Genomic DNA, 12,195 nt, shown 5'->3' with positions numbered 1-12,195 from the left:
ATTAGGCCCATGATTTTTTATTCCAAATATCCTTAACACTTTTTTTGTACAGAAAACAAAATTGACCAAATATAGCGAATAAAGTGGTTACCTGTGTTTTATTAAGGGCAAAAATGGTATTTAATTTTATAATTTTTTTTTATTAAATTTATTTAAATGAACATTAGGGTCAACATTGTCATTTTCCACTATCATCTAACGGAAGATTGATTAAATCCATTGCAAATTATAAGTAGTGTTTTAGTAATATGCTAACTATATTGTATTTTAGTAAATCCATGAAACTATAAGGGCATTTTAGTAAGTGACCCTTTCTATTATTAAAATAAGGCAGTGAAGAAATTTTCTCTTTTTTTTGAATTTTTTATTTTTTTTATTCCATGTCATTTTTGAAGCAACCGAATATGCACTTTCCCAGAACCTAAATAATCTCTTCTCCTAAAATTTATCCTAAACTACCTCCCCCACTTTCTCCAAATTATCTCTAATTTAGTAGAGAGTTTCTCTCCTAAATTATTTCTAATTCCTATTTATCCTCTCCCCTACTTTTTATCTATATCCATATAAAGAAAGTTTAGATTTAAAATTTTAAGAATTATTTAAATATTATAACAAAATTATATAATAACTTTAAAATATTTATTAAAAACACAAAAAATAATTTTATATTTTTACAAAATATATCATGAAATTATGTACTAACAATTTAAATTATGTTTTTTTGGATTATCAATTTAAATGTTTTTCAAATATTGAATAATATGTAATAGCTTTAAAGAAATAAAATTCAAATAACAAAAAAAATAAACATTTTATAGATTATTTAAATATTTATCATAACTAGATTATAAATAGTTAAAATAACAGAATTATGTAATAAATTTAAAAAATTTCTTCAAAGTAGAAAAATAATTATAACATAATATTGAAATTAATAATAATTTAATATATTACACAATCTATATATATATATATATTAAAACAAGGAAGTGTAGAAATATTTTAGCCTAGGAAATATTGGAAATTTCCCACTTTCCCGAAAAATATATTTAAAATATAAAATATTAATATACATTTATGGTTAGGTCATTCAATTTTAGTTAGTTTACAAATAGTCAAAGAGTTGCAAAACTAATCCAACTCATTTGGGTTAGAAAACTGTTGAACCAAATTTAGCTGAAAATACTAGAAATCGGGTTGGCCAATTTCATTAGTTTGATTAGAAATGGCAACAGGGCGGGGTGGGGACGAGGAGCCTCTCCCAATCCCTATCTCCACGGGGATCTCCACTCCCCATGATTCTTTATAATGTCAACCATTATGTTTTTGTTTTCTATTTTATTTAAAAAATAAAAATAAAATAATTAAAATTTATAATCCTATTATAAAAGATTCAAACATATTATACCATATTTTTAAAAATATTATAAGTGGGAATCACATGGGACGGGGATCAGGGTCCCCGTGGGGCAGGGAGTTCTCTCATTGTCCCCGTGTCGTCCCCACCAATGGGATGAAAATTTCCCCATCTCCATCCCCGCAGGGGAAAATAGTCCCCATCTCCGCCCCATTCGAGGCATATCCCCATGGGGATTGGGGAAATGGGGAAAATTGACATCCCTAAATTTGATAAACAACCCTATTTAAAATTAATTATTGTTATTTTTGTATTGTAAAAATTTATTAAAAGTAGTATATAAATTATAAATGATTATTAATTATTATATAAAACAATTGTATACTCTTACATATTTCTATTATTTATTTTTAACTTAACAAATCTCGAGCATCACACGGTCCCTGCTAGTTTTAAATAGTAAATTATTAATTATCAACTTTCTATTTACATTTTGCAGATTAATGAGCTAAAATGGTGATGGAATCATAAATTTAAATATGTAAAAATGTGGGGATGACCAAGAGAAAGAGGGCAAAGCCCCACTGTTTTTCTTGAAATAAAATAAGAATGGGAGGATGATCAAAATGGGATAGGGTCCCTGTTTTTCTCAGAAGAAATCGAAGGAGAAAAGGGTACTATTGGTACTGTATGAAACTATGAGCAATGGTGGAGAGAGAATGAGGATACATACCTGTGCTATGACTCAGTGACTTTGTGTTTCTTTGAGGAGAAAACAACGGTGAGGCCTTGACTAGGGGTGGCAACGAGGCGAGTTTTTCTCGAGCTTTTTGAGCTTGGCTTAGGTCGATTTCAATTGAGCTCGAGCCCAATTCACTAGCTCGATTATTAAATGAGTCGAGCTCGAGCCTATTAGAGCTCGGCTCGTAAGGCTCGCGAGCCAACTTGAATATATATATAACAAAAATATTATAATTATTAATTTTTTTAATATAAAATAAAAAATATTTTTATATATAATTTTCTATTTTTATAAAATATTTTTTCAAAATCGAGCTCGAGCTCGAACTCAAGGTTCTGGTTAAAATCGAGCTTGAGCCTTATAGAATAGTCTCGAGTTGAGCTCGAGCCTCATACTATTCGGCTTGGCTCGGTTGGAATCCACCCCTAGCCTTGACCATGAGAGATTGTTGACAGACGAACGGAGGGACGATGTCGGCCTTTCTTTCTCTATTTTCCCATGTTTCAGACTTTGCCTTTTGAAAAGAAGAAATGAAAGGGGCAAGCAAATGTGAAATGGCGTTTTGGTTGGGTTTTGAAAGAAACCGTGCCGAAATGACCATTTTAGACATATTTTGTTTAAATATTACATGTATATAATTTATTAATTATTAATTATTATATATTTAATAATACATATATATAATTATAAATACTCGGTCCAAGTCCTAATCGCTTTGGGACATGATGGACCTGGTTCTGACCCAATAATAATCGGGAAAATATATTTGAAACCAAAACTGATCCATCGGGACAAATTCTAAAACCAGAACCAGTCTAATAGGCTCGGGTTCAACAAACATTTGACAACGCATAGGGACACAAGGTTCAAAATATCGATATGCCTAATACATCGGTAAGGGTGTATCGGGCCATATTAGTACTTTTTTTTATTTTTTATTTTTTTAAAACCAATTCAGGGAACGATTTAAGACTCCTTCACCCCCTGAACTAGTCAAAACCCCGATACACCCCCTATAGGAACGTATCGAAAAACTCCCGAAACGATACAAATCGACTGGTACAAGCCGATACTTTGAACCTTATAGGGACATCGTGTAAACAAGTACTCCTTATCATCCTCCTCGTATCCTTAATACTTGCAATATTCGCAAATGTTCAATTCCCAAGAGGAATTGGTGAGAGAGGCACTGCTGTAAGAGGGCACCAACTACAGCAACATAGTAGTAGTTCTGTCACCAGCAAGTCAGCAACGGAGTCTTGAGTTTTAGAGAACTCGTTGATCATTTTGGTAACGAGATGGAGGACTTCCATCTTATTGAGAATGATGAAACCGTTAGGGCTGTGACTGTTGGTTTTATGAAGACAGTGACATGTGGAATAAGTCCCTTGCCTGAGCGGGAGCTGTGAACGAATGGATGTATGGAAAAGGATAAAAATTCAAGGGTAAATTACAAAGAAGACCCCCCCGTAATATAGAGTCTGTGATAAAGACCCCTTATACTTTGTTTTGTGATAAAAACCCTTCTATACTATGACACTGTGAGATAAAAACCCCCTTTGGTTAACTAAAGTCAAAAAGCAAGTAATGTAAATACAGGGGGTGAAGCCATCTTACGGCACAGCGACTGAAGCTTATCAAAAATAATGGGATGAGCAGAGCAGTGAAGCACGACCACCAAAGGGTTGTCAGTCACATATATAGTTCTTCCTTGGTAACTCTGGCTCTGCACTTAACCCCTTTTAAAATTATGAACCAACACATATCCATCAACAACTCCACGTTATTCTATATCTGTCCACTTTCATTTAATGTAATCCCAGTACCGGGGGCGGATTAGCTGGAGACAAAAACAACACACTCGACTGAATTATCTATCACAGTTGGACACGCCGGTGTTCAATACAACTGGGTCCCAGATGGGGTCTACAGTGAGTACTGATGTATTCAACCGTGATAAATAGTTCAGTCGGGGTGTGTATAAGTTTGTCTCCAGCTCATCTGGGACTGCCCAGTACCACCCCACCCCACCTTCTCTGCCTTTGTTTTCTAACTTTCACATTATCTAGATTCTTTAAACTATTACTACGACATCGAACTGAAAAAGAGGTCGACAAATTTGAAGGTCCATCGACAAGATACATCACCAGTTTCAAATGAATAGGAGCATGAACTTGTTAACCTGATGAGGTAAGGATCTATTGTTGCCGTGTGGAACCCATTTGGACCAGCTTTTATTGCAAGCAAATCAATTTGGTTCGGATGATTCAGATTGATCGTATCCAATCACTACATCTTTTCTTATTCTCTCCTGCTATCTTGGCACTCCCAACTCCCAAAAAGATGAGGAACTCCATTCTCGTTTAAGTTGCAAATTCTTTTCTTGTCTTCTTTTTCTCTTGGCAGGGAACCAGCAGCTTAGCTCAGGAGGTGGAGAGAGAAGACCAAGAAAAGTCTGAAGACTAGACAGTTTGGATAGAACAGACAGAATAAAGAAAAGCAGGAAGAAGAAAGGGGAAGGGGAAGAGAGATAGGAGAGAGAGAGGAAGAAAAAGAAATGTGAAGAAATCTGAGGTAGAAGAGATTATGCCACTATTGTTTGTGTATAGTGAAATCAGTAAAATGTACAATATTTTTCTCCCTATTATCCGAATAGTTATTACAAGAATAGTATAGAGATTAAAAAATATTGTAATGACAGATTTCAACGAAAATCTAACATTAGTCATAGTACAGGGGAGCATTTATTGTAAAACAAAGGGGGTCTTTGTAATTTATCCAAATTGTTATTATAACCCACCTACGAAAATTGTAGGCATGACGTTGGATAATTGGACCATCGTTTCTGCAAATCAGCATTACCAAGTGAGCTTTGTTGCCGGTTTTTGCATAAACGCATGTGGCAACTGGTACATCATGAGAAATGAGCCACTACAATCTAACACCAAATCTCTATCACCATTTCGCAATCCCTATAATCAATTTTGGTATTTGAAAGATGAGAGCCATGCCGCCATGACATACATCCTCCACCACCTTAACTGGGGGAGGTTAAACGTAAACCAAGAAACGCTTGATCTATTTAAATCAATCGTTCAATTGTAAAGGATTCATTGAAAAAGAGAATATTAAGGGAGCTTGATGGGCTTGGTTTAAGACAAAAGTACAATTCATCTCATTTAAATATTTCCTCTTCATGTCATAAACATTCTGCTGCTCACAATTCTAAATGAATAAAAAAAGGTTATCGTTTATCTGGGTATGTCACCAATTAAATTAAATTAACTTCTCTCTCATTAACGTAATGGATACCAAAAACTTCCACTGAAAATTAAAGAAAAACCATCATTTAAGCTCCTACAACTTCAGTCTCTCCTTCTGCCATTGTTTCCTCTGCTGGCCTCTCCATCTTAATGCCAATATCTTCTGAATAGTCGCCATGAACCTACAACCAAATCCAAATAAACAATAAATTAGTCAAGGCATATAATCAGAACAAAAAAGAAGCTATCTCTATAAGCTATCTACACTAGTTGCAAACAGTTATGATATTCTACTGGGCATGTTTTTTCCAGAATGGGATAAGTGCATCAATGTTGCCAAACATGGAGAATGGTGACAAAACAACAGATCGATACAGGGCTAAATTATCCTTATTTGTTATAACCCCTCCCGAAAGTCAGTGGTTGCAGGAATTGATTCACGTCTCTGCTGGAACAAACCAGCTAACGTACCAAGCCACCCCTCAGTTGGCAGCTAAGTTCTCCTTAAGCAGGTCTTACATCTTTTTTCCTGCATACCACATTTTATTGTTAAGGGCTACCCCACACTGCTGCTGTTTGTTTCTCACAGATATTAAGGCACAGAAGCCAAAAAAGCAATCTTTGGTGAAAAACAATGGGAGCCATCAACCACTGCACGGCCCTAGATGTATTTCTGTACTGGGGAGTTAAGAATTTTTAGCTCCTCTTCCCTGTAACTTTTTACCAATATTAACGAATTCTGTGGTTATTGATAAAAAAAAATGCATGAATTGTGACATAAAGAATGATGTAGAAGTAGAGTTTTAGGTTAGTTCCTGCTGCCTACCCCCTAAACATTTCAATTCATCTTTTAAAATTAATCAGCTAAATTGGGGGTTTTGTGTCTTCTTAGGTCAAGTTGTTTGCATTAGTTAGAGGGGGGGGGGGGGGGGAGAGACATACCTCCATCAACTTGCCAAGATCGAACTTTGGAGCCTTCAAGATCTTAACTTTACGAATGAAGACATTTTGCAAGGGATAAATGCTTGAGGTAGCCTTTTCAATCTCCTTGCCGATCACCTCAGGGATGAATTTCTGCACCAATTCCTTCAGATCACAAGATGTTGCCTGGTTTACCATGATTTCCCTCATTTTACGGCGAATCTGACAAATATGAACAGTTACAAAATCAACTTTGTTGCACAAGTATGACTAAAAGAGATTGCACGTAAATGAAATTCTATAGACATTGGTTTCTAGCTTTATACATGTAAAGTTTGTCTAAGAAAAGAAGAAAACCACAACCATGAACTTAGATTTAGCAAAATATATTGTAGAAATATCTGAAGTGGGAACTAGCACTTGTAATTTGTAAATATGAGTTCTACCTGCCGGATCTGGCTGGATTGTGCGTAACAGGTCCTCTTAACCTGGTTAGGGCGTCTCTTGGTGAATCCAATGCAGAACATCCTTAGAGTGTAGTTATCTGTAGTCTTGACATCAACATGTGCCTCAATCAATGTCTGCCACTTCCGCACCAAAGACCTTAATTTGTCTGTGGTGAAATTCATCCCCTGACTCAACCAAACTCAATTAGAATTTCTAATGTTTCAATTTTATACATTATAGGTTTGCTGCAAGCAGGACTTTGGAAACTTTTAGACTTACCCAAAAGTTAGTGAGGACATTCCTTCCTTGGACATCTTCTGCTCTCAGTCGGATCTTCCTGTAGGATTGATCATCATCGGCCTGAAGATCAGCAAGGGAAATCTCAAACACTCGGTGTTTGAGTCCTTCTGATGCTATCTGTAGAGAGAGAACAAAGAAAGCTGAAAACTTGGAACCCTTCTGAAATGAATGGCAGATATCTGATTCCACCAAAACACATAAGAGCAGTGAAGAGAAAGAACAGAAGTGCTGTTTATATTTCATGCTACAGTTCACAACTAAACTTGAGACATGAAGACTGGATTCTTTTAAAGCAAAAGAAGAAACCGGAAAATCCATGCTTGGCAAGAGAAACATCAGGCTTAAGTTCCCACTTATACATGTAATCCACAGTATCCCAACTATGGAATCAAGTTCCTCATAACAGGTAAGGCTGGGATATGTACATAATTAAAATTTGTGCAACAAAGGATGGAATATGAGGGTCCAATGGTTCATAAATTAAAGGCAATTTGTGCAACAAAGAGATATAACAAGAACAACTAAAAACCAAAACTTCTACTAGTGACCAAATCACACTAGACAGGGGACAACTGTTCCTGGAAAATGCAAGTGACAATATTCCCACACCAGAGGTCTAAACTGTATTTAGATTCAGTTCACAAAATTATAACAGCGACAAGTAGCCCATGCATAAGAATGAAAGTATATTTAGATTCAGAACATAAAAATGAAAGTACAAATTATATTTAGATTCAGTTCAGAAGGAGTGGCCCATGCATAAGAATCGGAAAAACAAGCTCAGATCAAAAAATGAAAGTACATACTACAAGTTCTTTTTCTTTGTTACTTTTCTACTAACTGAAACTTCCATTGTAGATTCTTCATATTCTAACATCAAATTTCCAATAAAGAAAGCTTAAACTATTTGGTTTTATACGCATTCACACACTAAAACATGGAGATTGCAGAACGAGATCACCAAATATGAAAGATAACCAGATTTAGGCGAAAGAAAAGAAAAAAAAAAAAGACCTTGGTTCCTTGGGTTCTGGTAACAAGGGTCTTCCCGACATTTCTAGTGGTGAAGATTGAAGGCGCTTTGATATCATACCAGTCCTTCTTGGCGAAGGGATCGACTCTGTAAAACAAAGATCAGATTTCCATGAGAAAACAGAATATGAAAAACAAAAATACAACAGTTTACTACTCACGCCTTCTTCTTTCCACCCTTTTTTCCCTTCGATATCCTCTTATTCTTCCTGTTAAAAAATGGCCAAATAAACCGAACAAGTCAAGTTCAATAGGTGTGAATACAGACTACAATTGAGAGGGACAATGAGAAAGGGAAATACCCGACCGCCATTGTCGACAGAGATTAGATTTGTGGGTAGCCTGAGGAGAGCACGGTTACCTTGATCGCCAAAAACCCTAATCCTCAAACCCTAAAATTTGCAATCGTCTATAACTCTGTATACCTAATACCTCCTCGGCTTCTCCACTCCAGTACCAACAAACCCATACCACTGTTTTAAACTGAAACTACAAAAATGCCTTTCGACAAAATGACGAAATTGGTCCTGGACAACATAAGCCACGCAGGCACCAAATAGAATTTTTAGTGACCCCGTAGCCCGTAATCATATTCCAACGTGACCACAGGGCTGACTTCGTGGCAGATTAAGACTGTTGACTCAAAAGATGATGCAGCAAACATCTACACCCCCATTTTCAGAATTAAAAAAAAATCACTCCTGTGTTAGCCACCACGTCCCACGTATTAAAAAGCAATTTCTGTGTTGTGTAAAATAGCTTTGGGCCGGTTCATTTGCCGGTTAAGTTTTTGGGGTGGTCAAGGTCAATGTGGAAGTTTTCTTTTTGGGAAGTGCGGGGCCCAAAGAAATTCAACTTTGGCCATTTTTCGGGATAAGTGGATAAATAATTTACCTATGAATTAGGAAGTTGGCCAACTATGAAGGCAATAAAATGCCTTCAGTGCACATAAAAATTAGGGGTCTATTGAAAAAATCAATATATTTCTTCTTCCAAGTCATGGAATATCCAAGCAGTAAAACAACTGTTTCTTGATGAGACAGCTGAAAAGATTTTACAATTAAGGATTTCTCTAAATTCTTGGGAGGACAAACCCATTTGGTTAGGATCAAAGTCAAGGCAATTTACAGTTAAAATCGGTTTATTTCTTTGCCTCCCAGGAATTGTATGACACAATTCCGGTTAGAGGCCGTTTGGTGGGGAGAAGTCCTTTTGGAAAAAAAATTTTGGCACCTTCTTGTGGACCGAAAAATACTAACAGTCTAGTTGTGAATGAGAATCTTTATAAAAGAAAGATTGTACAATCTCCTCTTTGCCCCAGGTGTGAGAAAGAAAATGAAACTGTCAATGCATGGCTGTTACTTTGTGAGAAAAGCAAGTGTGTATGGTTTGGCTCAAGTTTGGGCCTGTTGGTTGATAGGATTAATCCTTCTCTCACTTTTTTTTTTTTTTGATTGGCTTGCTTTATCTTTCAAATCTGATTTAGCTTCTCATGTGGAAAATACTATTAGTTTGCTTGCTGGTCTTTGGGAGATCTGGAAGGACAGAAATAGAGGTATCTTTGAAAATTCATCCTATAATCCTGGGAATGTAATTAATGCAATAAACAGGTTGACAACAGAGACGTCTCTGCTCTTCAGCAGGAATTGGGAAACTCTTCAGCTGAGGGTCATAGGGACCCTTCTTTTTGTTGGTTCCCTCAGCTGACTTTTGCTGCTGGGCTGCCTGTGGCTCCTTTTCAACTGACTTCCCCTATTAGCAGAGGCCATGGCTTTAGTGGAAGCTGTGACGATAGCCAAGAGGAAGAGCCTATAACGGGTGATCTTTGAGTTGGACTGTCAATAACTCATTTTTTACCTCAACAACTCTTCTCCCTTTTGTGCAGCTGATCTAGTGTAAGCTTTGTGAAGGTATGGCTGTTGATTTTTTGTGGTGTCCTAGAGGTGGGAATGCTGCTGCTCATAAGCTTGCGAAGATTGGTGCTCGTTCAGTGCTACGATTGGAAGAAGATATTCCAGATTGGCTTTTGTCTTTAATTAAGTAGCATGTTTTTTTTTTTGTTAGTTGTTGTGTTTTGTTTGTCTTGTAGGAGTACGTATATCATCCCAAGTCTCCACTGGAGATCCCACAAGGCACCAACTAAGCCACCATCACTTGGTAATTTTATTTAATTTTCTTGTTTATAATGTTGCTTATATAATTTTTTTGGGTCATTTATTAGAACACCCCTTATAGTTTTATATATTTATTTAAATCTATTCTATTATTTTTATTTTACTAAAACACCCCTATAGTTTGCAACCTATTTGCTCAATGACCTTTCACTAAGAAGTGTTTTTTTTTCATATAAAATAGTAACATAATCACCTAAACTGAGTGGAAAATGTTCAAGGGCATGGGCCCATGATTGTTTATTCCAAAAGTATCCCTAACATTTCTTGCAAAAAAAAAAAAGAGCAAATAAAGCCAAATAGAGTGGTTGTTCATGTTTTACTAGGGGCAAAAATGATATTCTTCATTTTTGTTAAATATATTCAAATGGACATTATGGTCAAAACTGTCATTTTGTGTTGTCATTAATGGAAGATTAATCTTGCAAAACTATAGGGGGTGTTTTAATAAAACACAAGCTATAGGATAGATTTTAGTAAATCCATAAAACTATAGAAAGTTTTTTAATGAATGACTTTTTTTTATTAAACATGGATGCAACACTTACTTTGCACTAGTAGTTGTTGATGAAGTGTACCAATGACTTTTTTTAAATTCCTCAACTGTCATTAACTATTATGATGGTCAAACTATAAATAGTCATTTCAGTTAAATTTGTGACCACACAAATGCATCTTCTTCAGCATATTGATAAGTAGTCTACAAATACAAATATGTAGAGTGCAAAACCTTGTATTTTATATGTATTTGAACTGTACATATTTTGCATTTGTATTCCTTCCAAACTGAGCCTTATCATTTTTTTTTTGAATTGATTGTAACTTCTTGAGCTGTATCCTGAGCATTTGTCAATGAAATTTGCACCTTAGGTTGCATTTGGAAACAATGCAAATAAGTGTGAATGCAAATATGTAGAGTGTAAAACGGTTCATATAAATTGCAAAGTTGGGTTAGTTTTGCACCGACAAATTTACATTCTCACCAAACAGACTTAATTGTAATGAATGCAAACATGAATTTCAATAAAACATATGTTTTTTTTTTTTTTTTATCAAAAACCCACTTAAATGCAAATGTACTTCTTTTTTATTGATGTACTTTTACATCTTATAATCAATGTAAATATGCATTGGTCCAATGCATAAATGTAATGTTGTTAAACACAGGCAAAAGTGAACCAAAGTGCAAATTTACCCTGAACCGGGATTTATACTCCATTTGCATCGTTTCCAAATGCAACCTTAGCCTCAATTTGGAAAGAGTACAAATATAAAAATGTATCGTGCAAATATATGAAAAATAATACAAAATACAAGGCTTTACACTCTACATATTTATATTTGTACTCCTTCCAAATTGAATACAAATACAAATATATACCGTATAAATACATACAAAATACAAGGTTTTACACTATATATTTGTATTTGTAGTCTTTCCAAATGGAGTCTAGGCTTTAAAAAACAACAAAACACATTCCTCTTCAAGTTATTTTCTTTATTAATTTTTTTTTTATTTTCTTTTCTGGAACCAAAGTTGATACCATTAATTCTAGAAGATTTCTCTTTCGACATTCATTTTTGTTGGTTGTCATTTCCTATCAAAACCTCTGTTGTATCCTAGCTCCTAGGTATGAATTTACCTGCAGCCTTCAAAAGAACATTCTAATCTCTTTCTTTTATGAAACTACTATTCCAATGATTCCAATCTAACAATTCAATATATGATGATCATCAACTGCGGACTCGATTACTATTCTATAGTTTCATAAATTCATACTTCCACTCTCCACCGATGTTGTTAGCCTCGGATTAGATGGACCCAACAAGTGAACCATTGACTTTGTGACCTGGTGACCTTTCCGGGTCTTAAAATTTGACAGTTCTCACGAGCTGATCATTCAAACCCACCCACCCCACCCCCACGTACTGTGGGGCGGAGATGTGATCTCGGATAGTAGG

General features: G+C 35.4%; 1 protein-coding gene across 1 annotated transcript; it reads right to left on the bottom strand.

Moving 5' to 3' along the window:
* Positions 1–5,250: 5,250 nt before the first annotated feature.
* On the bottom strand, positions 5,251–8,547 carry LOC104596595 (small ribosomal subunit protein eS1z-like). Its single transcript, XM_010257840.3, has 7 exons — positions 8,365–8,547; positions 8,224–8,271; positions 8,045–8,150; positions 7,010–7,147; positions 6,730–6,915; positions 6,305–6,505; positions 5,251–5,544 (listed from the first exon to the last, which is right to left on the bottom strand). The coding sequence occupies exons 1-7, from the start codon at positions 8,373–8,375 to the stop codon at positions 5,449–5,451; spliced, it is 786 nt and encodes a 261-aa protein (XP_010256142.1). The 5' UTR covers positions 8,376–8,547; the 3' UTR covers positions 5,251–5,448.
* Positions 8,548–12,195: the final 3,648 nt, after the last annotated feature.

Source organism: Nelumbo nucifera, chromosome 1 (genome assembly GCF_055504915.1).
Source record: "Nelumbo nucifera cultivar China Antique chromosome 1, China Antique-T2T, whole genome shotgun sequence".
NCBI classification, from domain to species: Eukaryota; Viridiplantae; Streptophyta; class Magnoliopsida; order Proteales; family Nelumbonaceae; genus Nelumbo; species Nelumbo nucifera.
The sequence above is the reverse complement of the archived record's forward strand: the minus strand, read 5'-3'. Positions and strand labels throughout refer to the sequence as shown.

Coding starts and splice junctions, on each gene's coding strand:
- LOC104596595 (XM_010257840.3), bottom strand. Junction 8,151..8,223: donor AAGGGTGGAAAGAAGAAGGC/GTGAGTAGTAAA, acceptor TTTGTTTTACAG/AGTCGATCCCTTCGCCAAGA. Junction 6,916..7,009: donor ATGTCCTCACTAACTTTTGG/GTAAGTCTAAAA, acceptor TGGTTGAGTCAG/GGGATGAATTTCACCACAGA.